General features: G+C 46.9%; 5 protein-coding genes across 5 annotated transcripts; 2 read left to right on the top strand and 3 right to left on the bottom strand.

Moving 5' to 3' along the window:
- Window positions 1-815: 815 nt before the first annotated feature.
- Window positions 816-2373, bottom strand: Triagg1_4662 (uncharacterized protein; the record flags this gene model as incomplete). Its single annotated transcript, XM_062899090.1, has 3 exons — window positions 816-1286; window positions 1328-1582; window positions 2074-2373. The coding sequence occupies 3 exons, from the start codon at window positions 2371-2373 to the stop codon at window positions 816-818; spliced, it is 1026 nt and encodes a 341-aa protein (XP_062756242.1).
- A 2575-nt stretch (window positions 2374-4948) lies between these two features.
- On the top strand, window positions 4949-7411 carry Triagg1_4661 (CAZyme family GH142 and CBM13; the record flags this gene model as incomplete). The annotated part of the gene is made up of 1 exon (XM_062899089.1): window positions 4949-7411. The coding sequence occupies one exon, from the start codon at window positions 4949-4951 to the stop codon at window positions 7409-7411; it is 2463 nt and encodes an 820-aa protein (XP_062756241.1).
- Window positions 7412-8484: 1073 nt separating this feature from the next.
- On the top strand, window positions 8485-13643 carry Triagg1_4660 (uncharacterized protein; the record flags this gene model as incomplete). Its single annotated transcript, XM_062899088.1, has 6 exons — window positions 8485-8558; window positions 8620-9067; window positions 9140-9469; window positions 9525-13083; window positions 13162-13383; window positions 13609-13643. The coding sequence occupies 6 exons, from the start codon at window positions 8485-8487 to the stop codon at window positions 13641-13643; spliced, it is 4668 nt and encodes a 1555-aa protein (XP_062756240.1).
- Window positions 13644-18449: 4806 nt separating this feature from the next.
- Window positions 18450-23223, bottom strand: Triagg1_4659 (uncharacterized protein; the record flags this gene model as incomplete). The annotated part of the gene is made up of 3 exons (XM_062899087.1): window positions 18450-20828; window positions 20876-22448; window positions 22496-23223. The coding sequence occupies 3 exons, from the start codon at window positions 23221-23223 to the stop codon at window positions 18450-18452; spliced, it is 4680 nt and encodes a 1559-aa protein (XP_062756239.1).
- A 2922-nt stretch (window positions 23224-26145) lies between these two features.
- Triagg1_4658 (uncharacterized protein) lies at window positions 26146-27902 on the bottom strand (the record flags this gene model as incomplete). The annotated part of the gene is made up of 2 exons (XM_062899085.1): window positions 26146-26517; window positions 26574-27902. 2 exons carry the CDS (start codon window positions 27900-27902, stop codon window positions 26146-26148), a joined length of 1701 nt encoding a protein of 566 aa, XP_062756238.1.
- Window positions 27903-27942: the final 40 nt, after the last annotated feature.

The raw sequence follows: 27942 nt of genomic DNA, 5'->3' as shown, positions 1-27942 counted from the left end.
TGAAGAGCACTCTGGAAAATCTCCAATGCTTGCTCGTTTCTGCGAAGGACATTTGCAGTGTAAATGCCTATCTGCATCAATGGGAAAAATGCCATTTTCTTGATAGAATTCGCAAGTGCCGTGATTACACTATCCATGGGATTGATGATCAGCCGGTCTCTCGTCTGGATCATGGTACCGATTAAATTGCCAATCGGTAAGTCCATTATAACCAACAAATCATCTTTTATGCGACCGGTAGGACGATGGGTATCTGCTGTTGAAGACGAGGCGCCAGCCAGTGCTTCTCCTTTCCTTTTGCCTTTCAGGGCAGCTTCTCGACCGACATCAGCACCACTGCCATAAGCGCCAAATCCTTTGTTTTCATAATAGTCAGCGAGCTGATGCAGAAAATTTTTCGAAAGCTGCTCGCTGTCTTGGTATTGAGCCGGAGGGTCTGATATTTCTTGTTCGACATCAGAGAGAGAACCCAAGGCTCGTCTAACTTTTGTATCTGAGTAGCTCCAGGCTCCTAAGAAGTGGCAGGCATCGTCCCAAAACTGGATTGGTATACTTTCGTCTTCTTTCTTGAGTAACAAGTTCGTCAGAACACTAGCGTTGCCTGACTTCCAGAGTTCAAAAATTTGGAGTGATTCGTCTTGTAGGGTAATATTTGACTCCAATAAGTGTGAGAAAAAGTAATGAGATGCGTAATTGCGAAACTTATTATCGTTGATGGAATCCTCCATCTGATCGCTGCTAGTTTGAGCATGCCCGTCAAGACATTTCATATAAGTCGAACATGAGAGCCCCAGCATCCGGTGGCAGTATTGGTGCTAAAGACGGAAGAATTTAATGTCATATTCATCCAATCTCTCCCAGAGATGGGAAGGTCGGAGGAAAAACTCTCGCATAGAGGTGTGCACCAGTTGGACGACACCGTCATCGGCGATTATGAAGCCGCCACAAGCCTCAATGACGCTCTCTGGTTTAAGTAAATTTGGCTGGTAGCTGGACGCCTGTTGCGATAGTGGAAGGGCGAATGCATGTGCGCGAAGAAGTTCCATCATCGTAAAGGGACGCGATGCTCCGATGATGAGAGTGAAGCGGCCCTTTGATCGTCTCTTGACTAATTCTCCTTTATGTTTCATCATGATACTAGACAGCATGCGACTGTAATGCCTATTCAAGTCATCTGGTCGTCGATTCAGTGCTTCCTCAATCTCCCGCTCGCTACCCGCGTTGCGCAAATCGATGAAGATGTATTTGATCCACAAATACATGTTGACAGATTTTGATTCCAGGACCTTTTGTATCTCATCACGGCGGATTTCTTCAATTAACTGACAAACAAGAGGAGCCACATCCGAGAGTTGGCCTTCAAAAGCGTTTCCATATGGCCAAGAGGACCGTGTGAAAGCTTGTTCCAATCGTCTTCAGATTCGTCGATGCCGTCAATGACGATGTACAACTCTGATTCAATTTCTTTGGCCAACTCGACAACCATGCCGATGAGATCGTCCGGCTCATTGATGGGCCTTGTCTTGTCCAGAAGGCTCGATATATGATGTTGTTGCCGTTCGCTTGAAAGTATTTGAAGAATCTGTGAGAGAAGAGCCCTCAACAATGCTCTTGTATCCCTTTGATCCCTGAAATCTGTAGAGAAGGAGAAAAATAATGTTGGATGTCGGGTTTTCAGCTCATTTACTACATATGCTGCCAAGGTTGATTTACCACAGCCCACAACACCACTGATTATACGAACCTTCCCCTCTGGATTGGTATCATTGGTTATCGGAAGGACTGATGGCGTACTTTGATTGTCCTGTATCTGTGGCATAACAAGCCAATGAATGAAGATTGGATGTGTCCAGATCCATTAGAGTGTGCCATCTAGCCTCCTGCCTTTTAGATTGGGTAGAGAAAAGCTGAAGCGCTCGTACACCTGGTCTAGTTTTTGAGAAAAAGCTTTGTGTTGAGCTTCCAAGTCTCTCATATGGTCTTCCAACAAGTGTTTAAGTTTGTCAAGTTTCTCCGCATGACTCTTCAGATCTTTTCGAAGCCTCCAAGCACGAGGCGTCCTCTCTTCAGTACCCGACCATGGCCTTTGTGAGAAGCTTCCAGATCTTTCAAGACCTCCTGAACCTTATTTATTCTACTTTTAATGTCCTTGATAAGACCTTGTAAAGTCTGATCCTGGTTAGAGATCGGAAGATGTTCTTGACGCTGCTTGATATCGAGAAGGAAACGCTGCAGGTGAGAGAGATCGGTCTTAATCTCTTTAGCGACTTCATCCATCTTGGTTTTGCCGGTAACCCGCCTTATGAAATTAACGACATATTCGAGGAATTTGAGTAGATCGATTGTCGTTTTTATAGTCCCCGTGATCTCCATGATTGAATCCCCTATATGTAGTAGAAAAGTGGAAGGAGGCTGCTTGTATAGCTAGTCAAGATCGGAAGAGTAAAGATTCTGATGAAACAGGACATCATGCCAACTTCGGGAATACTTAAAATACCTGGCAATAGAGTGAGCGTATCGCTTTGAAGCTCGGGTATGAACGATTGGGCAGCAGCAAGGGATACATATGTATGTACATATGTAGATAATGTACGTGTTTAATCACACATACAGAGCCACGTGTATTTGCAAAGATACGTGCCATTACTATCACCTGTCAACCTATCTAATAGTCACCGAAGATTCCCATTCTTTGGGCTATGAGACATATTTTTCATGACAAAGGCGATCTTCTTGGCAAATTCTCAAGAGCTGACCAGTTATGAGAACCCCCCACGCGGAACGTGCGGTACGAGGCCTTAGAGGGCTGACTATCTGGGCTGCAAATAATGCGAAGCTGATATTCAATGTCGTCGTCACTGGGCCAACAGTCTTTAAATATAAAGTATTTATTTTGTGTAAAAAGCTTGATGAATATTATAATAAATACATAATTATTAATGAAACACAATTGAAGCTGTATAGTTGGATTGCCAGACCAATCGTTTGTGACTGGGTTTTACAGAGACTCAGGATGCCTGACTGAAGCTATGTCGGACTAAGCGACCGGGAGGCCTGTTTAGGTAGGTAAACACAGGTACATTTAACATTTTACAGACAAGAGTCTTCATGTTGGATATGTTGGAGCCTAAGCTAACCTTTGTAGTTATGTTGCGAAACAGAACATCGTACCAATATGATGGCAACCGGACCGAAAGTCCAGCCAAAGATTCGCAGTAATTAAAAGGAAACAAAACTACCTCCTAATTCCGTGAACGAGTGAGTACTACTGCACGGTGATGGGTGGAGAGGCGCGGGCCGAATTCAGCTCCTCCAATTGCCGAGGCGAGACGACCGATGATGCCGGTATTCGAGATTGTCGCCGATGCGGGGAGAATGGAATCAACCTCACTAGGAACCATAAGGTAGTCGAATAAAAGCCCCAGTCCATTGCAACGTCACAGCGTCGCCGCATCTCAATGTGTTTCTTCTCCCGTGCCTAGTAAGAGTTCATGTACATAGCATGCTACGGTGACCCTCTCAAGGACATATTCCCCTCATCGTCTAATATATGTACATAATCATTACTTTTTCATTGACAGACATGAGCCGTGTCCATCTGCGTATAATTGGGTATTTAATTGAGCAGCTGTCAAAGTCGGGCGCTATGAAACAAGGCCATCCATTCCATCCTCAAACGCCCTTTGGGAGTTCTCGTTGGTGTGTGATGTCCATGGGAAGAGACAAATATCACACAACTGCCGTCAGAGTCACTGGGTTAGTCCCATCTACGCTGCGGCTAAGACGCCTGAAGCGGTCCAATCGCCTTCGTTTGAGGGTTACCCAGCTGAGGCTAGAGACTGTGGAGGTAGCATTGATGTTAAACCCGGCGGCGGCGTATACAGTCCCTTGTGAGTGAAAAGCTGACGCTCCCCGAGATCGCCCAAACGAGCTACCCGCTCTTGGTCTGTCTAATAGAGCATCAATACGCACATCCATCAACGCTCTTGGTAGTAGATGAGAGCTTGATAGATTTGCTACTCGCCGAACTCGCCTAATGTCATTTGAGTAAGGTAACCATACTGCTCTTTCAGGCTATAGATTCCACGCTAGATGGATTATAAGAGTTCCAGGTTCTTCTTTGGGCTTGGTCCAACTTATGCGCCCATCCCCTACTGAGTCTCGAAACCGCAATTTGTCATGTGCTCCAGATGAATCGAAGTGAATATGGACCAATGGCGCTGAAAGTGATTGACCCCAATGGTAACTTGAGTGGATCAACTTTCAAGGAATGCGTGTAATTAAAACACGCTTACTCTCCACCTTATACGCCTGGTTTATGCTCTATACGCTTACTTGACAATCTATACGTTTTCTTTTCGTTAGATGAAATGGGATCCAAGAGCACAATAAGACATCACTTTGGGCTTATATAAACATTGGGCAGGAGAGGCTTGCCTGTAAATACACAAACAGTTGTCCCTGATAGTCTGCCCGCTCTTTTGATGTGGTGATATAGCCAAGTGAAGGCGCATCTAAGATGGGGCTGCCGTATCAAAATGGATTAGTAGACGGAGAGGCTGTCGGCATTATAGTCATGCTATATTAAAGGATTCATCGCCTAGTCGCTCACGATGTAACATGGGGTCATTCTTCAAGCCAAGACTTGCACAGTCTTTATTAGCAGATTTAGGAAGGACGCAGTACGGCATACTTGGACGCATCAAAAAGGCTAACTGATGCTTCCAAACCCAGCTCGCGCTTTGGATCGCGGTTTCCTTTTTCTCTATATAATGGCCTTCCATTCATTGCCGCCTCTAGAATATTCCTTTGTACACATGGGCTCCAGTCCATGCCCTCGTTGGAATGGTCAAAGCTGTCAGTTTCGAAGACATCATCCATTTCAAGATAGTGACCTCCGGATAAATGTCCTCAGTCTCGAGGCAAAAGCCAGCTGGACTCTAGCAAAATGAAGACACTTAGCGTTCCCGCCCTGGGTGCTGCCGTCATTGCCCTCTCAGGACGTTCCGTAGCCACCAATTTCTTGAATCATAGCCAGTTGCTTTCCGGATTTGAAGACCCCAACTGGTTCGAACAGAACATCCCGTTCCTTGATATCCCCAACTCACAGATTCAGGCCGTCTACTACTATCGTTGGCAGACTTACAAGGAGCATCTTACCTACACCGGTGCCCAGTATGGCTACATGCTCAGCGAGTTTCTAACGCCAGTCACTTACGGTGCGCCATACGGAGGCGTCGTAGCCGCCGCGGGACATCACATCATCGAAGGTCGATGGCTTCGGGATCAGAGATACGTTAAAGACAACATCAACTACTGGTTGGCTGGCCCTGGCACGTTCCCAAAGCCGCAAACTGATAATTACAATCTCGACACCTCTGATTGGGCCCACGAATACAGCTTCTGGGCAGCCACCGCAGTGTGGCGCCATTATCTTGTAACGGGAGATCGAGATTTCGCCATCGGTCAGTTGGATAATCTTGTCAAACAATACCGGGGCTGGGACAACCACTTCAACCAGAGCCTCGGGCTTTACTGGCAAGTCCCCGTCTGGGATGCAAGCGAATGCACAGCCGCATCGTATCAAACCAGCGATCCTTATCACGGCGGTGCTGGCTATAGACCTACCATTAACGGATATCAGTATGGAGACGCTCGTGCTATCGCGTCTTTGGCCACCTTGAAGGGAGATGCAGCCTTGGCTTCCGAGTATACAAGCCGAGCCAGCGCTCTACAGACGACAATGCAGAATACTCTCTGGGACAGTTCGCGTCAGTTCTTCATGCACCGGCAACGAGACAACAACCCCTCGGGAGCGCTGCTCACTACTCGTGAGATTATGGGTTACTTTCCGTGGATGTTCAACATGCCGCAAGCGTCGGGCATCGCCGCCTTTTCCCAGCTGAAGGATTCTCAGGGCTTTGCGGCCACATACGGACCTACCACTACTGAACGACGAAGCCAATGGTATATGTACCAAGGCGCAAACTGCCTCCAATGGGATGGCCCATCATGGCCATACGCTAGCTCACAGGTCCTCACTGCCGTGGAAACTGTGCTCCACGAGTATCCCGCGCAGTCATACATTACATCGACTGATTACTATAACCTTCTTGTTGGCTACGCTGCAACTCAATATAGGAATGGCATCCCCTATGTAGCCGAAGCTCATAATCCCGACGCAAACCAGTGGATGTACGACACTTATAACCATAGCGAAGACTACAATCATTCCACCTTTATCGACAACGTCATTGCTGGGCTTCTTGGCCTACGCGGACAATCCAATGATACCCTGACGGTTGATCCTCTCGTGCCGTCTTCATGGGACTACTTTGCACTGGAGAATGTTGAATACCACGGACATCAGGTGACGGTCATCTGGGACAGATCCGGTTCTCGCTACAACCAGGGTTCTGGCTTAAGAGTTTTTGTTGATGGCACCCTCGCGGGCACTCGTTCTACTATCGGTTTGCTCACTGTCAACGTCGGCAGTGCAGTTATCCAAACCATCAACTCACAGGTCAATATCGCCGCCAACACCCAGAAGTTCTCATCGGGCTCGACGCCATTCGCATCCTACACCTCACCGTACGACGATGTCTGGAGAGCCGTCGACGGCATCGTGTTCCGCAATGCCGTGCCCCAGAACAGCCGCTGGACTTCATACCAGAGCCCCAACGCCCAGGACTATTTCGGCGTGGACCTCCGAAGGTCGCAGGCAGTGTCCAACGTCCGGCTCTATTTCTACACCGACGGCGGCGGCGTGAAGTTGCCCTCGAGCTATGATCTCCAATATCTCTCTGGTAGCGCCTGGATCACAGTCCCCGGCCAGCAGCGGAGCACAGCCTCTTCGGCGTCAAATACACTGACGCAGATCACCTTCCCGACAATCACCACCTCGCAATTGCGTGTCGTGGCCCCCAACCCTGGCGGCGGATCGGGCTGGGGTCTCTCCGAGTTCGAAGTGTGGACCGCAGCTGTCTTCCAGCTCAAGAATCTAAACAGCGGCAAGCTCATGGGCGTCCAGAACGCTTCCGGGACCAACGGCGCCTACATTCAGCAATATGACAACAACGGCACCCGGGATCACCTGTGGCAGTTTGTCAAGGCTTCTGGTGGCTGGTACAAGATCCAGAACCTCAACAGCGGACTCCTGCTGGCCGTCGAAGGGCAGTCAACGTCCAACAGTGCACGTCTTCAGCAGTTTCAAGATAATGGGACCGACGACCACCTTTGGCGAGTACAGTCAAACAGCGATGGGCTATATCTGATAAAGAATAAGAATAGCGGGCTGGTGGTTGGAGTTGATGGCCAGTCGACGGCTAACAGCGCCAACGTTGTCCAGTTCCAGGACAACGGAACCAACGACCATCTATGGAGCTTGCTTGCGGCTGTTCCTGCTAGTTGAGATTCAATCTGAGTCATGAATTGATATACCAGTGGAGTGACCACTTAGCTTGCAATGTGTATATAGCACCAGCTTGAATTGATCGAGTGTCCACGGTTGATCTCGTACATAGAATAGCTTACCGTTATGAGAATCTTAAACATTACACAGTCAACGTAAGACCCCAGATGCAAATGTTTCCCCGACTAAGGCTTGCACCTGTATTTACCTCTCTCTCAGAGTTCCCTAAAAGCAGACCATTGTTATAAACAATAAATGTGAGGTATCCAAGCACGTTGGATTGTAGGTCGTGGGAATGAGAGACCTCTTCAGGCTCTTAAGAATATACCCTCTCCATATAAGAAGGGTAATATATGTCTAAATCAAGATAAAGAATATTAGGCAACCGCTTGTTGCGATGTGGGTAAATATAGAACTTGTATGCTCATTATAAATAGAGGTAATTATATTACCGTCAAGATCTTATTCGGGTGGGCTTTGAATCAAGTGTTAGCAGAGACTACCTAGGTACATGTACGTAAAATACAAGTAGAGTTCTACCTACTAGATACCAGGTATGTACACATATTCTGGTGCTCACAGGTAATACCTACTAGGTACCTACATGTGTATACATGCAGTTCCCTGATGTACGCAGATGCAGCCAGGTACCCAAGGGGGCTGCCTCATATTACCTAAATCTTGGGCTCCCTTGATCGTTGCCCAATGCATCAATACCAGCCCATGCGCATGCTGACTTCGTGTTATCTTCTGATAGGATTAACTTGCGTCTACCTATGCCAATCTAATCTTTGCATAATAAGCAGGTCGGGCCAATCAAGTACTCACTGATAAAGCGGAATACAAGGTCGGGGTTCATTGGGCGAGAGCTGGAAGTGTTCACAGCTTAGCATGTATTGCCTAACATAATCCAGGCCTTGACGACCCCTCACATGGTTTCTGACCAACTCTCGGCAATTCACACCATCTACTCTCTTGTGTCTTTGCAACTAATCTATATCTTTCTACCAAACCTGCGCTTTCCGTCAATTCGCGAAATTACCAACAGGCTGTATTAGCTGCATTGCATCAAGATGGCAGAGCCTCCGTCTTCCAGGACCGGAGCATCGATAATTTATGAACCAAAGGATGGTGAGCCCATGGTTGAGTGCGTCATGCCCGTCCACTGTGACAGACTCATAACGCCTTGACTGACAACGTTGTTGTAGTATTGTCCTCGTCCACGGACTGCAGGGACATCCCTTCAAGACCTGGACGTATGGACATGGATTCAAAGCAGAAACAGAAGCCGAAACGGCGCGAAACGGCGCGTCTGATAGTCAAGACCAGATGACAAATTCTCCATCGAAGGGGCCTTGGTTACAAGACTTGATCCGAAGATTTCAAGGCAGCAAAAGCCAAGACACCACCAAGCGTAACCCGAAGGCTAGCATTTTTTGGCCTCGAGATCTTCTACCTTCTGATTGCCCCAAGGCTAGAATTATTGTTCTAGGATATGACACTGTCATCGTCAAATTACCGTCCAGTGGAAGGACGAATCAGAACAATATTTTCACGCATGGCAAAGATATTTTGAATGAACTTTCGCGAACACGTCCTTTGGGCCGAAGAGTCATCTTTGTCGCCCATTCATTGGGAGGTATCCTAGTTAAAGAGGTGCGTGATATAGGCCACTTCCAATCACATTGTTCCAAAACTTTTATTCATCTCTAAGAACGTCATCACTAGATACTCACAAACTGCTCTACTTCAAACTCTGAGGAGCTTCAAGACATTCTGAATTCAACCTCCGCCGTCATATTTCTAGGCACGCCTCACAGAGGGAGCTCAGTAGCGTCTCTCGGGGCTATTGCACGAAAGGCAGCCAGTCTACTCTTGCTAGATACCAATTCTAGTATTGTTGATAGTCTAGCTCTTAAGAATGCTGATCTTTCCCGCTGCCAAGACGTATTCTCTTCTCTCTGGGCCAAACATGACTTTCAGGTAAAGTCATTTCAAGAAGGGTTGGCTTTCAAGTTCAAGATTAGAGGCCTGCCATTTGTAGTCGCAAAAGCAAAGGTAAGATGACCCAATCTCCAGTCAATCACGAAGTGGCAATTTCTTACAGCAATAGGTTGTTCCTGATTTTTCTTCCTGTCTTGGAGATCCTCGCGAGAGGGCCGAGACGTTGCATGGCGACCACAGAGAGATTTGCCGATTCGACAGCGCTGATTGTCCAAATTATAAAAAGGTGTCAGGCGAGATTAAAAGGATATACATACAGCTCGAGGCTGTGGTCTATGAAGGCGAAAAACCGAGTGTTAATTATACAGCCTCCGGTAAGATCGAGCGCTTTCTTGGCTTCCCAGGAATGCAAAATCGCTTGAGGGCCATCAAGAATCCTCTTTTAAACACATGCACATGGCTAGCACGAGTGAAAGCTTATGAGGACTGGATCTCTCGAAAGAATGTCAAAGTACATCATGGTCTGCTACAAGTTGTGGGAAAACCAGGGACAGGTAAATCAACAACTATGAAGCGAACGTTCGAGCAAGTTTCTTCCAAGTTTTCTGAGCCTACGATCTGTGTTGCCGGTTTCTTCTTCAACAAGCGGGGTAATTTGCTGGAGCACTCACAGTTAGGCATGTTTCGCTCATTGCTTCATCAAATCTTGCGATTTCATCCCCAGAAATTTCCAGCCCTCTTGAAGCTACGGGAACAGGAGTCACAGGAACAGGATGACGACCAGATTTCAGATGAATATCTATCCAGCTTTCGAGAAATATTTCAAGATATTTTTTTAGATGAACAGAACAATACTAGAACCGTCATTTTTGTGGACGCTCTCGACGAATGCGATGAGCCAGGTAACCGCGACATAGCCTACTTTTTTCGCCACCTCACAGACGAAGCATACAAAGCCGGCGTGCAGCTTGATGTGTGCTTGTCCAGGAGAGAATTTCCAAATGTGGTCCTGAAAGATTGTCCAGAAATCAGAGTGGAGAAGTTTACTCGTTCTGACATTGAATATTACATCTCAAGGCGGCTCGAAGTTGCCGGATTCGGTGATAACCAGACTACGAAGCAAATTCAATGCGAAATTGCCAACAAGGCTGATGGGATCTTTCTCTGGGTCATCTTGGTTATCGATAAAATCATCAAAGAAAGTGCTAATGGGCGTAACAAGAAGTACCTCCTTGACGAGATACTCCGCCTGCCAGCTCAGCTCAACAGCCTTTTCGCCGAGTTGCTGGACCCAAGTAAAATGTCAAGGGCAGAACTTCAGATAGTTATCTACTTGTTTCAGTGGGCGGTGTTGTCTACGAGCCCATTACGACTTCGAGAATGGCATCATATTCTTGCCTTCATTTATGGACCCCAAAAATCGCTTGCTGAATGGAAAGATTCCAAGTTTTACACTGCCACTGATCAAGAGTTGGTGGATCAACTTAGGGCGATTTCTCGTGGTCTCGTTGAAGTGAAAATGCATCAATCCACAGGTGCTTCGGAGGTTGAGGACGTGAAATCCGCGGCTGCCGGAGCAGGCTCCCTTGATAGTTCATCTGGAGACAGCAGAATTGTCCAGCTAATTCATGAATCTGTACGTTCATTCTTCGTTGAGGGCGGAGAGTGGCTATCGAAGGCTTGGGAGGTTGCAGGATATCAGAAGAACGGCATCGTATCATTTTGTGCAGAAGGACATATTGCCCTAGCAAAGTGCTGCTTTCAATATTTGGCTGTCGAGGAACTTCAAGGACTCTCTGACGCTCGGATACGCACAGAACAGACTGAAGTTCACCGGCAGTCTTCCCCGTCTCTTTCCTCTTTTTACCCCAAGATGTTCACAGAACAGCCTGAAGCTCACTTGGATAATTCCAACCCCTTTCTACCAATGAGTAACCGATTGTCTTCTTATAGGCCATACAATGTCGTTTGGCAGCCTTCCGTACATTCTCGGGCCACCAGTTTTGGGTCCTCGGCTAGCAGCCATGATAACCGCAATTCTCCCTACCCTGATGATAGGGAAGACGCAAATTCTTTCCCTCGTCCTCTTGAGGATTTAGAGCTAGGCGAAAACAATCAAAAACCGCGGGACATCTCAGACCTCATATCTGGATCCATGAATTCCCACTCATCATTAGCGAGATCCAAAATCCTTAGTGATTATCCGGCTCTCGAATCGTATGCCATCAATAGAGTCTTTCTCCATGCTCGATTGGCTCAAGATGACGGCGCGGACCCAATGCCAATCATTGACCTTCTTCATAATGGACATTACTGGCAACGGTGGTTGAGCTTGCAGGAAAACATCACTGAGACGAATTCATTGTTGTCATTGGCGGTGGAGCAGGGATTGGATACCTGGGTGGATTGCATTATGAGAAGCAAGTCAATCCGACCCCCTTCGGATCAAATTGACTCTGCACTCCTTTCCGCGATACTTTGTTGCCGAACCGAATCAATTCGCATTCTTGTGGCTCATGGTGCACAAGTCCACACAGAGGAAATAGAGAATGCGCTGAGGAAGAAGAAGTTTCGTCAGACTTTTCTGGCAGCATTGAAAGGAAATCACGCCGTGGAAGAGACGAAGGAAATAGTCTTAAGTGCGGTGGTTCCTGACTACCGGCTAATATTCAACAAAGCAATCGGGACTGGTGATTTTGAATTAGCCCTAGACTTTCTCAACTTCGATGTTAGCGTCAAGCAAAAGCTTTGCAATATTCCTCTTCATGACTTCTTTGGGGGAAGGTATTGCAAGCCCGATCACCTTTCCGCGGCATTACAATTCTTCTTAGACAAAGGTGCGGATATCAATGAGCGGAACGCATCCGGTGAAAGTCTTGTTCATCTTGCCGTCCAGTCTCGTGATATCAAACTTCTCCATGCGCTAGTACTGGCCGGCGCAGATGTTGAGGCCAGAGATGACCAAACGTTCACACCGCTCCACCAGCTTATCCGGTCTATTTCAGATGATAGCTCATCTTGTATTCTTCAACAATTAGTGTCCTGCGGAGTTGATGCTACTGCAACGGATAGCCAGGGTCGTACCCCCCTCCATCTAATTGCTGGAAAAGTTGAGGCTTCAGCCAGCATCAGATGGTCAAAAACTGCAAGCGATGAGAGCGAAGATGTATTTACACAGTTGTTTGTAAAGCTAATAGACGCTGGGGCAGACGCGAATGCAAGGAGCTCTTCTGGATGGACGTCGCTCCACCATATGTGCTACGAACATGGTAGAGAGGCATTTATCCAAGATCTCGTTCGTGCCGGTGCGGATATCAATGCGAAAGACGGTGCAGGTAGAACGCCACTCCATCACAGCGTTGAAAGCGTTCGAACTGGGAACTTGGTTAAAGAGTTGATCGCTAACGGTGCCATTATCCATATTGAAGACGCACAGCATTGCACCCCGATAGATATTGTGCTTGAACAATTGGAAGCAAATGGGCTTCATTCCGCGAGATTTCATCACGTCAATACACTGGTGTCTGCTGGTGCTCAGATTGATGTTACACGTCGAGACTCACGCGGTCAGACGCTACTATACAAGGCAGTGCTTGCTGGCGATAAGAAGCTTGCTGAGTTTCTCGTTTTGCACGGCGCAGACGTTAACGAGAAGGACGAAGAGGGCCGATCGGCTCTTCACCTTGCGTTTTCACTCGCCACAAACGAAGGATTGATATCCAACTTCTGTAAGCCACCGGGCGGGCTCCATATCGATCGCACATCGCGAATAGATTTTTGCCGGGTATTACTAGACTTGTCAGCAGATGTTTCAGCAAAGACAGCAACCGGCCTCACTGCCTTGCATATTGCCGCCGACGCTGGGATTTACGGACTAATCGATAGATTGGTTGCACTAGGGGCCGGGCTGGATGAGCGTGATCATCTGGGGAGAACCCCTTTATATCTCGCCGCAGCTCAAAGTTATACTCTCGTAATTCGTGAGCTTCTCAGATCCGGAGCAAATGCTCGCATTCGAGATAAAGCAGGTATCTCACCTCTAAGATGTGCTTCCGAGGGAACGTATGCAACGAGTATTACTGCCGCAGCAATACTCTGCGCTCATATTCAGAGACTCGACTTCGTACAATGTTCTTGTAAACCAGGAAATCGTCACGTTGGTGACTCTTAAATAAGTAGACACGCTTGAATGTATAGGATGATTGTATATAGTATCATTGATACTCGCTAATGATTGAAACTGATACCTTCAGTTGTTGCAACTGCGAAATACACGCAACGGGCTTAGAGATACTGACGTAACCCTATGACTAAATACCAACAATTGAAAGACAGAATAGTAGACGCAATTAACAAAGCTGAGTACACTTGCTGAACAACGATCCAGTACAAAGTTTATAACTTAAATGAGACCATTTTGCACTACGAGGAATTTGTAATCAAGGTAATGAGACTAGACTTGCTTGCCGATATCCAGCTACACGGGCCTGAGAGCAAAATTATTCCTTTCCTTTCAGATCTTTTGCTCTTCTTCTTTTTCGTAAGGGGATTTAATATGTATTCGTAGTCTTTGGTTCATTTTTGCTGAGCTAATCCCATACACCAAGTGATAAGCCGTTGCTTTGCATCTGGAGCCTCGGTACCTGCCCTATACTTGAAGTTTATCCCATTGCGTGTAAAGTGATTTATTTCTCTAGCCATTCAACTGTTGCTTATCCACTATATTTCAACGCATCCTCAGGGGCGACGCCAAAGCATTGCCGCAAACGTTTAGGTCAGGTGAGTTTCGCCTGTAGCCATTGACTGCGTGTTGCAGTTGAATCTATGTGTTATAAATAGAAGTTATATCTACCATCCAATTGAGAGGCCCAATGAAGACGTAACAGTGGGGAGTTTTTGCCTATTTTTATGACATTAGGTAAAGATTGTGTAATGATCCTGCCGTTTGGCTAGTGCGTCAATGAAGGTAGTTGTCTTTGAGATGAATAACATGTCGCTGGACGCGTCGTGGTATTCTGGAATGAAAGACTTGTGACTGAACTCTTCTGAGACTATTTGGTGTCCCAGATTGACTCGGGAAGCGAGTGTGGGAGGTTTCAATTCCCAACATACCGACGCTGTTGTTATACATAGTTATGTGAGAAGGCCGTCTACTTTGATGAGGGAGGGGAGTGGTGCTGCGTTCTCTGTCCCTGGGGTTGGTCGTATTTGGCCCTGGATTATTAAGTCGGCTGGATGCTGGGCCACGATTATTCTTTCCATTCGTTTGACGTGATGTTGAGGTATTCCCGGTCGAAGTGGGAAGCCGTTGACTCGGAATAGGGGTGTCGCTGCGCTGTGATACGCTGTTATTGATAACGCCTGCCCCTATATGACGAGGGTGTATGTGTCTTGAGGCTCCATCGTTACTCCCGGTACGTAAACCATATACTGATGTGTTCTTAACCGCAATAGAAGAACGCTGCAGGTTTTGGTTGGGGGTGGCACCATCTTGTCCATCACTGGAGTTGATCTGGTCTGGCTCTGTGAATATATGGCGATCTTCATCAGTGACTCCAAAAAAGACATTGGTTTCAGTACTTGGATCATATCTTGATGGGCTTTCCCTGTCATCATTTCGCGACTCGCTGACTCTTCTCACAGAGCTACTTTGGTTTGAATTTGCAAGAGACCGCGGTGATTGAGGAGGTCGCCGTGGGTAACTTGCCCAATGGCCAATGGCATCGAACCCGTTGTTTGGGCGTTTCGTAGATATGTGCTGGCCTGAAGGTGCTGGCGCATTGTTGAATTGCCCGCGATTCTGTTCGGAACAATGCCTTCTTGCTCTCTTTGGAGGAGCGGTGTAGTTCGAAAACGATATTTGGTCGATTCCGATGGGCTTTGGGGAATTGATGGAGCATTACCATCATTGTTCGTTTGACTCTGCTCATGACCACGGACTCTAAGCTCCGGCAGGAAAGCAGAGGTGGTTTGACAGGTGGAACAGGATTTAAATGGCGTTTCATTTCACCGTATTTGTAATTATTTTCAGAAGGATTGCCTTTGGACTCTTCTGGAAACGGCGCGGAGGCTTGAGAGGGCATACTATTTATTCGCTCAGGTGGTGACATTTCAGCATGGCCACCGTTTCTAGCCCCGAGATTGCCATTATCGTTTTCACTCTGGCTGTATCCGCCGGTAGTATACCCTTGATGAAGATTTTCATCTTCTTGGGAAACCGGCAGTTGGCCGAGGCCATGCGGATATTTCTCACAGCAGCCTCGTAATTCCCTTGTTGGAACATCGCTGCTACAGATGGCGGGGCTCCCTGTAACCATAATTCAAGCGTTTAATGCGTCAAAGGAGTATCATCAAGGGTTATTTGTTTTGATGTCTCAGTTGTTTGCCCCGCCCAAGCGGTATCATCGGAAAACATTGTTTCTCCTGACTTCGAGGACTTCGAGTTACGGCTTCCGTCATCCAGTAGGGCCATTTCAAGCGGCGGGTTACGCGGACCCAAAAATCGTTTTCAATACTAAAACCTTCAGAAGTTATTACTGTTGTGAATATTAATAAAAGATCTATGAAGCAGCGTAACAAGGGAATCCTTGTACATACCTTGAGAATCAGCGGGATCCTTCTTCTCATTTCTCTAAATTGACTAATAGTGCATCGCGCTCTGTATAAGACTAGGCGAGATTGTGACTGATTAGAGATTATCAGCTAAGAACTGCCTTAATTTGATGAGGGATGGACTTACGTTGTACTCGCTGAAGCTTATCCACCTCGCTCGTAGCCACTACCATAAATAATGCCTTTGCACATGCTGCGACCGTTGCAGCAGCGTAGTCTTGCCATTCATTGTTCTTATGCGAGTCTGCATAATCAGCAATGCGTCGGATAACAAAGCAAGGGAAGTCGTTCATCAGTCCTGCGGCTTCCATCTCGATACAAAGGATGTTGCTGTTAAACTTCTCGTACAGCGAGTCCCGAAAACGGGCGTCCTTGATTACTTGATTGCCCGATGCAATCAACCAGCAGTGTATCATGCCGCTCTCTCTTTTGCTTCTCCGAATTACCTTGCTCTTATCGCACCGGTGACAACCGTCTTCGTCTTCATCGCTCAGACAAGACTCATCTGCTTCTATATGGCCGTAGCTTGGATGAAACAGGAGGTCTTGGAGAGAGTCCGATTTTTTATAGCTTTCAGGTACATCGGGATCATTTCCCAGCTTCTTTCAATACTTAAGCATATTTCTTCGCGTTGTGATATGATCAGCTCTAAATCTTGTCAATGCTGTAAGTAAAGCCGTTGGCAGAGGAGCCAGGGATCTCGTTCGTACGAACTGGCCAGCCTCTGTCCTGTCCATATCTCACTGGACAACACCAGGCTCCGTACCATTAGGGCAGCTATAACGACATCTCCAAGCCAAGTTCTCTGAGGGATGCCTCCACCTACGCCTACCATTAATTCAACTCGGATATTCGGAAATACGGACACCATTCTGGTTGCAACTGTTGCTGCAGTGTTCTTGCCAACCCTACCTAAGGGCAGACCAGCAATAACAATATTATGTTTACTAATGCTTCCGAGTGTATACTTATTTTGGTCCCCCGATGAGTTGGGCATGTCTTCGTGCATGAAAACTGCGGCTGTCTGTTCGTTTGGTAATGCGCATACCCATCCGATGGTGTAATCATTGTGAGTGTGTCGCAGACGGAAGTCGTCCATAATGACTGATATTTGCGCTCAATGGCAATGGGGTGTTCTTAGATTGTATACAATTCTGGCTCTCAAGCAAAGATCGAGCTCCGAATAGAAGACAACTCTTGCTCTATAAGTGTTCCTGGAAATGTACGGTTCAAGGGCCTGAGAGAGAAGATGCGGATATTTATTTGTTTATATGAAGCCATCGGCAGCCAACAAAGCTGCACGGGTTGTGACTACACGCTCATTATCCCACTTCGAGACCCAGCACCCGACACCATCCATCCTTAGAAAACGCATCTATACTAGAGGCGCTATTCAGACACAAGTCCAGCTTTGACAACATCACCACGTTTGGCACGTCTTGGGCGCTACATTATTTACGGGTTGAACAACAAACCTCCCGCTGCATTTATCCCGAATGCCAATATTGTGCCAATATTATGCTTGGCTACCCAATGCTAGACGGCATATCGGAGCGCACCACGCACGCAGCCTCTTGGGATGAATACGTGGACCAAGAGAAATAACTGCATTAATCTATCGGCCTCATTATGCTGTCAAATCGAATTGCTGGGGACCACAGCCACAAGAATTGTATACAACATTAACGCGCAAGTGTTTAGTGGTTACTGCCAGGTAACATGTTCAAGCAGGGAGAGAATAAGCTATGTCGCTTGTACTGTAGTTGGCATGATCTCATGGAAGCATCATAGATTGGTTACATCGTGATATCAAGCACATACGACCATTGGTAGTGGAGAATTCGGGGTCCCGTCTGCTCCCCCATCGACAAGCCACTAACCGGCAGATTAGTAGTCAGGTGGGTGACCACTGGCGAACACCGGCTGTTGTATGTTTCTTTCTTTTTGTCCTCTCTCTCACTGAGATCAAGGATATATAAATCGATCAACTACGCTACCAAGCACATACGACCATAGGTAGTGGAAAGCTCGGGGTCCCGTCAAGCTCTTTTCTTGAGTTTAAATGTCATTTTGTTACTTTTGTTTAACCATAGGTCTGCAGACGCGCTTTTTATACACACATTTACTAAGCCAAGCTCGCTATACATAAACCCAAGTGGTTCGTTAATGTCAGCTATAAGAACATGTGCGTGGCTTCATTAACTGCCGTCTCGTGAGTATAAGTCATCCTCGCTCATGAGGACGCTTACAGGTACTTTGTGGTAAAGCATTGAGAGCACCTAATCACAGGTCTACACGGGAACCGATGTAAATTCATCTGCTACCTATTATTTATCCAAATATAAATGAATGCTATATTCAATCTCAAGTTTCGCTATTTAGAACATGATAAAGCGTGTATGTACTCCTCTCAGTCCCTCGGAGTGGGGATGCAAAGAGAGCGTCTTTCTATGTGAAAGGATAGTCGTTATGAAAGAAACAGTCAACAAGTCGGCGCGTGTTCAGGTTGTCGAATTCTTAATCGTAGAACTTCTCCCGATTGGCAACCAATGAAAACCATCCAACCTCGAATAATCGATGCGTCGGTAGAATATCCCGGTCTCCGATACTCTGGAGGAAGCCATACATGATCCTCGAAGCCGATCCTTATCCATTCCCTATCTGGGCTGAAACTTAGACCACAAAAGGTCAGATTCGGTAGCAGCCCTTGAATATCTGCCACATCTTCCATAGAAACTCGATTCATGCCTAAGGTCCCGACATCTGTATATAGGCACATTTCAGAAGCCGGATCATACACCAAGCTGAGAAGATTACCCGTCTCAAGGGTTCGCCGGCTCTTGCCCGTTGTCGTATCACAGAAGCAGAGTGTTCCATCATTTAATGCCGAGGCTAATACTTGGCCGTCAGGGGAGAAGGCAATCGCTATAATGAACTTGGTGTAGCCCTCGAAAGTCCGCTGATGTGTGCCCGTCGCTAAATCCCAAATCTGGACTGTACTATTACGAAATCCAAAGGCAACTAGTTGGCTCTTGGGCCAGAAAGTAATACATAGCACAAAAGTGCCATCGCTGCATTCAAGGAGTTGTCGGTTCGTGCCAGTCAATGTATCCCAGACTCGAACTGTTCCATCATGTGATGCCGACACCAGCAGCCGGCCATCAGGTGAGAAGACGGTTTCTGTAACCCAGCCGCTATGGCCCTCAAGCGCCATCTGGTGAGTGCCCATTGCCGTATCCCAGAGCTGGATTGTACTACCATCACCATACCCCAGCGTAGCTAGCTTGTTATGAGGTGAAAGAGCCATTGTTCTGATCCATTCATTATGATTCTGAAGCACATGTTGATGTACACCTGTTTCTGCATCCCATATTCGAATCTCATAACTGGATAATGAGACCAGTTGCCGGTTATCTTCCGAAAAGACAAGCTCACGAACCATACTGCTGTGACCTTTTAATGTCTGTCGAAATGACCCATTTGTTGCATCCCAAAGCTGTATTGTACCATCGGCAGATGATGACGCTATTATTTGGGCATTCGGTGAGATGCTAACAGCTGCAATCCAGTCGATGTTGCTCTCAGGCATCTGCTGGCGAGTACTCTTTGATGCATCCCAAAGTCGGACTGTTATATCACGAGCTATGGATGCCACCAGAAGATTACTGGGTGAGAAAATGATACCAGTGACAGAGGCGCTATGCCCCTTCAGAGTCTGATGGCATATCCCTGTTACTGTATCCCAGACACAGATTACATCCTCGCTTGACGCTGCAACTAGCTGGCCGTTGGGCGAGAAGACAACGTACCCTGTTATTGGGTCAGGGAACTTCAATGTTTGTTGAAGTGTGCCCGTTGCGACATCCCAGAGCCGGACAGTGGCATCCGCTGATCCAGATGCTACTAGCTCGCCGTTTGGTGAGAAAGCAGCCGCGTTAACCCTAAGTCTTTCATCGTGGCCTTTAAGCACCTTGTCATAACTGCCCGTTGCTACCTCCCAGAGGTAGAATGTGCCGTCGTCTACTGACGATGTTATTAACTGGCTATTGGGCGAAAAAACAACAGCATTGCTCGAACGGATATTATATTTAATCGTTTGCAGGCATACACCTTTAATATCCCAGAGTTGGATGGAACCCTCATTCAGCAATAATGCAATTAGTCGGTTATTGGGTGAAAACTTGACTGCTGTAACTAGACCATTATAGCCTTCGAGTGTTTGCCGATAGGCGCCGTTTTTGGTATCCCAGATCCGGATTGCATTATTTATTAATATTGACGCTGCTAGATGCCCATCAGGCGAAAACACAACTGCATCGACCCGGTTGATTCCACCTCCTTCCGCCCTGATATCTGTTAAAAGACTGCCTTCGCCCACAAGTGTTTGTTGAAGAGAGCCTGTTGTTGCATCCCAGAGCCGAATTGTATGATCATTTGACGCCGATGTTATCAACCCGCCATCGGGCGAAAAGAATACTCCTGTGACGCTTTCGCTGTGACCTACAAGCGTATGTCTGTGTGTTCCCGTTATTACGTCCCATAGCCGGATCATGCCGTCTTCTGACACAGATGCCACAGTTTGGCTGTCAGGCGAGAAGGCAAATGCTGTGAGGTGTTTCTTATGACCTTCGAGAGTCTGCCATTGTGCATCCCAATCAGACTTCACCCCCTCGATACTATCGATATCCACGAGGCATTCATTCCAAAAGTTTTGCCGCACCTTACTCGATGTCGGCGAAAACAGTAATGAGGCAGCATAGATTTGAAGGGGTGCTCGATCGATGATTGACCCAAAACTGGAGATGAATTTGCTTGCATCTAGTGTGAAAAGAACAAGATCTATAGGTATATCGGGCAAATGCTGCGAGAGTTAGTTCGGCAATGGTACACACCAAGGGACCTGCTAACCTGAAATGTCTCCAGAAGCCTCCTAATGGCCATGACTGCGTCTGATAGTCTTCCCACGATTGCAAGGACCTCTACCCAGTGGAGCAAGTGTTTATATATAAACGTGGGGATTTCACGATTCATTTGTTGTTCGCCGTGTTGAAGATGATGTATCCAATATAGGCAGGCATACTTAAGGTCGGCAGTGATGTGTTCATCCATGATATGCTGATCAATGTCTTTTCTGCGCTTGCCTAGCTTTTTGATGTTGCAAATATCCCGTTTAAGCATTGCGTTCATATGACCAAGACACTTGGTGGCTAGCATGGTGTGAGTGCTTGCAGTGTCTATAGAATACATGCTTTTTCCAGGCCCTTCGGAACTGAGAAGGAAGTCGCTGAACGATTTATGTAGTAGCCGTACGGGAACATGGTCGTCAGCAGGAATATTCAACACTGCGTGTAACTCCGGGAGCCACCAGACAACGTCGTCCACATCCAGCTGGAGAAGAGCGGCGAGTGATGCAGATGGCATCGGATCCACTAGAAGGACAAGAGACCCAAGGAAGCCCAGCCGCCTGTCAAATTCTTCAGGCTCTAGACTAGAAAAGACCTGGTTAAGAATGGGCTCGTAAATCTGATGAAGCTGTGACTGACGATCATCACACTGTTTGAGCCACATCCGTAACTGATCTTTCGGATTCTTGGGGCGCCGTTCACCATGAACAAATCGACAGAGAGTTGCGGCATAAATAAACAAGGGTTCAGGAGTCGTAGCTAATTCTACCAGGCGGTCCAGTTCTTCTTGCGTGGGCCAAGGGTTCTGCTGAACTCTGCGCTTCCTCCTGATGTCTGCAAAATTTCTCTCCAAGAAAATTTGTATGTCTGACTTAGCTTCAGCGGAGAATCTCCCGTCGAGGAGCTCAACGTTGCAGAAATCCCTGTCCTTCTGAAGGCCCATGAAGGCATCTCGGATCTCAGGAGATGATCTGCTTGTGAGCAGCACGCGCAAGCGTATTGTACGCAAGGTCCGAAGCTGGAGTAGTAGCGTGATAATCCTCGATAAGTGATATTCATTTTCACATTCATCTAGGGCATCGAGGATGATAACGCTTGTCAGACGGGGTATGTTATCAGAAGGAAGCTCTGCAAGAGGACTTAGAATAAGCTTTTTGAACTGAAATTCAAGGGCCATCCCCTCTATTGCGTCCTTGTCCAAACCAGAGAGAGACCGTCGAAGGTATTCTCTCATAGAAGGTATCTTTTCAATCATCTGCATTGCAATAGTAGAAAATAAGCGAGCAGTGCCGTTGCGGTCTTGCTGTCCTCTTTTGAAGAAGTAGCCAGCAACCAGTCGATCTTCACTATTCATGACGTCCGCAACAGTTCGTGCAATCGTAGATTTACCAGTACCCGCAGGGCCTGAGAGCCAGAACAGGGGTTCGGCAGAGTCCTTGTTTGCCCACTGAATGATTGTTCCTTGGATATTTGCCCTGGTACCGCTTTCGCATTTTGGGCTATCTTGAACATCAGCACTGTCATATCGTGCTTGGCTGACAGCAGGAAGCTCTATTGGGTGATCCTCGAGTAATTGACTAATGCTTGGTCAACATAGATTCGTATATTTAAATTCTTAACATACTTTGTGCGCTCGTGTATCTTGAGATGCTTGGATGAAATCTCGAGATGCTCTGTAGAGACTTGAATGTGTTGTCTCGCGATTGACAAAAGCGATTGTATATCGGAACAACTCTGCTGCGTAGCCTCGTCAATGGCTTCCAGGGCTTTCCGTGATGCCACAGAATTTAAGTTGCTCCAATCCCTTATCATGGTGAGTTCTAGATCTTTAATCACCGTAAGCATTCCTTTCCAGTCATCAGACCCAGATATGTCGCGCCCCACGTTGGCAAGCCAGTTTCGGTAGAAGCGCAAAACATTCTTGATCTGGAATTCGAGTATCTGCCGGTAGAGATCAATAATTTGAGTCTCAAAATTATCCTTGGCATTTGAGGCATTTAAGGAGTCTGGCCATAGGAGATGTTCAAACTCCATGTAGTAACGTATTCGAGAAGTAACGTATATAAAGCCATCTCGACTCGCCTCTTCTGCGGCACTTGAGCTCGTCAGGACGGGTAGAAGAATACAGACGCCAGCCCATGCAAGGGACGCTTCCGGTGATGCTTTCACAGCCTCATCAATAAGACTCTTGATATTTTGGACAAATTTTGCAGCTTCCGTGATTTGGTCCCTGAGAATAAATTGGCGGCCGAACAGCAAATACTCTATCTGCTTTTCGTCCACGCGTCGCAGTCCACGTTTCGTAATATCTTCCAATTGTTTATGGCGCTCACTGGAGTCGGTAGAGATCATAATCGTTGTGTTATTCAGATCCTCATCCGCAATTGACGTATTCGGCGATAACTCATTTCCGGCACATGTTGTGCATGTTAACTAATATGAACTAAACAAGGCCGCAAAATAGACATACTATTACTATAGCTCAGTTCTTTCGAGAGTAGCTGCTCATATCGGTCTACCAACCCCTCATCCGATTTTCGGAGAGAATCGTAAGCGCGATCCCATAATGATGGCCGCGTAACCGACTGCTCAAGGGATGCGGGGATAAAGTCATGGGGGGAGGGGAAGCGGCTGATGGGAGTATTTGTCGGCTGGGAAGCACTCCAACAAGGCTTTCAGCAGATGTCACAATGATCTGTGGTTCTGTGGACGAAGCTGTCCTTTGACTCGAATGCAAAGTCTGATGATGGATGACAAGTGATGGACCAGAGAGAGTGCCGGCTTCTGGAGATTCTATCTTGCTAGGCTGCAGTGTTTTCTGCCCTGGTTGAGCATCGCTTGCGGAACTGAGATTATCATCATTCCGACGACGACTGCGACTTCTGAAAATTTTCGACAGAACCATAGTATTGGCAAATTTACTAAAAGCACAGTAAATTCAGTGGTATCAGCAGTGAAGGAAGAAGAGCAAGGAGCGAGAGTGACTTCATTGAGGAGTTGAAAATGCGGTACCGAGTTGAGACTTGCATAAATGGCCGCGGCTATAGGCCTTGATTGGTCCACAGACAGTACAAGTAATCTCCACGCATGCGTATGCAGTGAGATGCAACTTCGCTGATTCGATATAGACCGATTCATGATGATGATTCTCTACTTTTACTGACAATCGCTGACTCTCATGATTGAAATAAAACTTTGCTCAGATGTTATAAACTACATTACCTTGATCTTTACTATGACTTTGTTTCCCATCCATTCTGTTTTCTTAAACAACGTCTGTGTTGAAGTGAAATGTTAGTCCAAGTTGGTTTTATAATCCCGCTGTGTCAGAGGCATGTCGGTAACAATGTGGAAACTATAGAAATTTACTATGCAACTGTTTTGTCATTGAGGCGAGCTATATGGATAAAGCAGAAGCGTCACAAATGAGTTGACTTCTCCTGTATTCTTCTAGCTTCCACTAGCGAACATCAGTTGCTGTTTGCATTTCGTCGCTATTATATCATTTACGACCCTAGCTGTGGACATCCAATATCCTTTCTAGGCGAAAAGGTCGAGGGTTTCTCGGCGGTCTTACTTTGCTGCTTCCACTTATCTTTCCATACTCTTATTATTACAGAGCGAATATGCTGTACAAAAAAAAAAAAAAAGAACACTAAAGGAAAATTTTGAAGGTCCGTTCAACTAGTTCGCGAGTTCAATGCCTTTTAGTTTTTGTATGTTTCAAGACTGTTCTCATAATACGGAGGACGACGACGTATTGTTTCGCAGCGTCAACCAAAACCCACGGTGTTACGTAGTTCTTTCATCTACATCATAGACTCTCCATCGCTCCTGAATCAATGCGACGGACGGCTGGATTACTTAGTCTTACATTCTTATATATCTGGTTACCCATATAACATCTTCTAAGCCAATCTATGCTATTAGCCGTGGGTTCTAGGCTAAGATACCACCGAAAGCCAATGGAAACTACCCCACGAACTGTGTGGCTCTACGATGTGTGTGACAACTTGCCTAGAGATGGTAAGTACGGTTACCTATATGTCTAAAAACATCGTCATACGTCGGACAATATGATTAACAGTAAATGTGATAATGTTTATATTACTACTGCCAAAGACTAACTCTATCTAGTGGTCTTATAAATGGGAAGTCGAAAACTATAAAGACAGGATGAAGCGTCCTGGACATTTTGTTTCAAGCTACTACGCACAAGCTATTCAGACAACCCATTAATTCTTTGCCTGTACCAATCAAGAATCCAACACGGATTAGCAGCCAAAATGCGCACCTTTTCTTCCAAAGCCTTCTTTTCGATTGCTTATGCTACTGGCATCTATAGCCAAGGTTTCGGCTCATTTGATACATTCACGGATACGCAGTGTAGTGAGGGACGGGAGGCGGTGCCTATTCCCGACCCAGACAAGTACCACCAGGTCTTTTCTAATTTTGCATCCGTCAAGGCTTATAATCTTGACTGTCCTCGTAAGCCTCCAAAGCAAACATTCATTTTACTTCTTCAAGTGGAAAGCAATGTGCTAAAATTTAAATTTATCAGTTGTGATTTGGGTTAAGAGCGGAGACTGGCATCCCTTGATCATTTATCCAGGCGATTCGTCATGTCATGAGCTCGAGGGAACGGCGTCGGGTTGGAGAATTACCTGTTAAATTTATGTCCTTATGACTAGGGTTATATGCGGAGGCTTTTTGATCGACCCCATGATGGATTGATAGCTCGATTTAGTGACTGAGCCAAGGCTAGCCCAAGCTTCTCATGTCGAGGGATTCCCCTCCTCCATTTATATAGAAGAGTCAAAACAGATTTACGCCCTAATTTTACCTCTAGGTACTCCTGAAGCTTTAATCCTAGGTAGACTTGGCCGCAGTAGCTTGAGCAAATGATATTATGGCTTGTTCTCATATACGCCAGCATTTATTTCGTTTTCTTTCAATCGATCGTATTGCATGAAGGAAGTCTCTACTTTGAAGCCAAAGCTATCAAGCTTCTCATTGATTCTGTGTGTGAGAGAGAGTAGTTATGCGTGAGCGTACCAGACATGAATACTTCGGCCCCATGCACTCACGACCCCTATCGCCCAAGACTCAAGAACGACGGTAGGTCTGCATTGGGCTGGCTACTCACAATAACCTCTTTAATAGCTTAGCAATGCTCACGCATTTCTGACGATCTGTTTGACGATTCAATTTAGGTATATACTTCTCTTTAGTAGTAAAGCTGCGAATGCCCCGATGAGGAACTGTACCTCCTCACTACTCCATCCCCATAAACTCAACAGCAATACGCCAGAGAGTAAACACCCTGCAAAAATGCTCATTCATACCACCCCAGAACCTGTAGTTCCGGCAAACAAATTCAAGCCGCCTCGGAGAGCTTGTTGGAAGCCCCGCAAGAGGGTCATCCCCAGACCCCGGCTCATCCGCAGTAAAACGCAGCCGGATGCTATGACTCGAGAAAAACTGGCCCAAAGTACTGTTCTGATCAGCTCTCCAATTATAAACGGTATGGCCAATAGACGTAATGGCACCGACGAGGTCGTCTCTGAACCCTTCAGGATTTCTTCTCTGGGCCTCTTCCACTTGTTCAGCCAAAGCAAACCCGTACCATCTGTTGCCGGTAACATCCTATTATATGGCACACATCAGTCAAGTTGCCACCATCAATGAATGCCTAACCTTACCGTGCCGCCCGGTCCCCCAGTAGTACTCGTACCTCCTCCAGGAGCACTTCCTCCAGAAGCTCCCCCGGAGGCTCCTCCAGAAGAGCCCGCACCAACGGATCCACTACCTGAATTACCAGGCGGGGAGGACTGGAGCATCTGGATGACGGTATTCATTTGCCTAGACAACCCTGCAACATCATCGCGCAATTGCCGAATTTCACCGTTGCTTGGGGACTGACCGGGATTAGGGGTCTGTGCAGGAGTGGTCTGTCCAGGACTGGGGTTGATAGTTGGGTTGAGAGTCGGAGTGGGATTCTGTCCGGGGTTCACGATGCCAGCGGCCGTATCAGTCTCCGCAACAGCTTGTGCCGGAAGAAGCCTAATGAGTTCTTTGGTATAGGCGGCTGCAGTCGCCGCCGCATACCGCTGCCATTGATCGTTTTTATGAGAGTCTGCATAATCGCATATGCCACGGATAACCAGGCAAGGGAACTGGTTCATTAATCCAGCTGCTTCCATCTCAAAGCAGATACAGTCCTCCCCTGTCCGTCGGACCATTTCCGCTCGTACTTCTGGATCTCTGATAAGCATATTGCCCGATGCAATAACTCCGTAATGGATCACAGGATTGGTTGAGTTCCTTTTGGTCCGTCTTTGCAGTTGTGTTGGGTCACAATTCAAACAGTCGTCACCCCCTTCGTGGGGGTATGTTGGGTTGAAGAGTCTGTCATTTAGAACTCCCTGGAAGGTATAACTCGGACCATCATTGTTTGGTTGACCAAGACGGGGAAACCTGCTGACCATTTGGTCAAGGTACTGAGGGATTTGAGGTTCTTGGAGGCCATGATGTGCTTGCAAGTTGGTGACTGCACTGCGAAGAACTCTAGGAGGACTATTCAGAAATCCGGTACGTCGAAATTCTCCTCCCTGAAGAGCCTTGCCGAAGTCATATTGAACCACGCCACCACTGGTTCCCTCTGGACGGCTAACAACAATATCACCAAGACGAACGTCTCGGCCTGGTCTAGGGACGCCAGCTCCAATGCCAACCATCAGCCCGAATCGGACTTGGGGAAAGGACAATAAAGTAGTGACGGCGGTACCAGCAGCGGAGGCAGTTCCATATTCCCCGGCAGGAAGCGAGGCGATAACTATGTTGAAGGAGTTAATGTCGCCCCAAGAGTACGAGTTGCTGTCATTTGGAGGCTGAATGAAATCATGAGGTCGCGCATGCTGATTATCCAGCATTCCAATTGCTGCCGTTTGTTCATGGGGCAGGGCGCTGATCCATGCAATAGTGTATGAATTGCGGCTGAAAGATCTGTTGGGGGGTGGAGTCGCTGACATGGTTCAGGTGATTCAAGCTGATATATGCCAGTTGATGAGC

The sequence above is a fragment of the Trichoderma aggressivum genome, assembly GCF_033847375.1.
Source record: "Trichoderma aggressivum f. europaeum strain CBS 100526 chromosome Unknown scaffold_015, whole genome shotgun sequence".
Lineage (NCBI taxonomy): Eukaryota > Fungi > Ascomycota > Sordariomycetes > Hypocreales > Hypocreaceae > Trichoderma > Trichoderma aggressivum.
The sequence above is the reverse complement of the archived record's forward strand: the minus strand, read 5'-3'. Positions and strand labels throughout refer to the sequence as shown.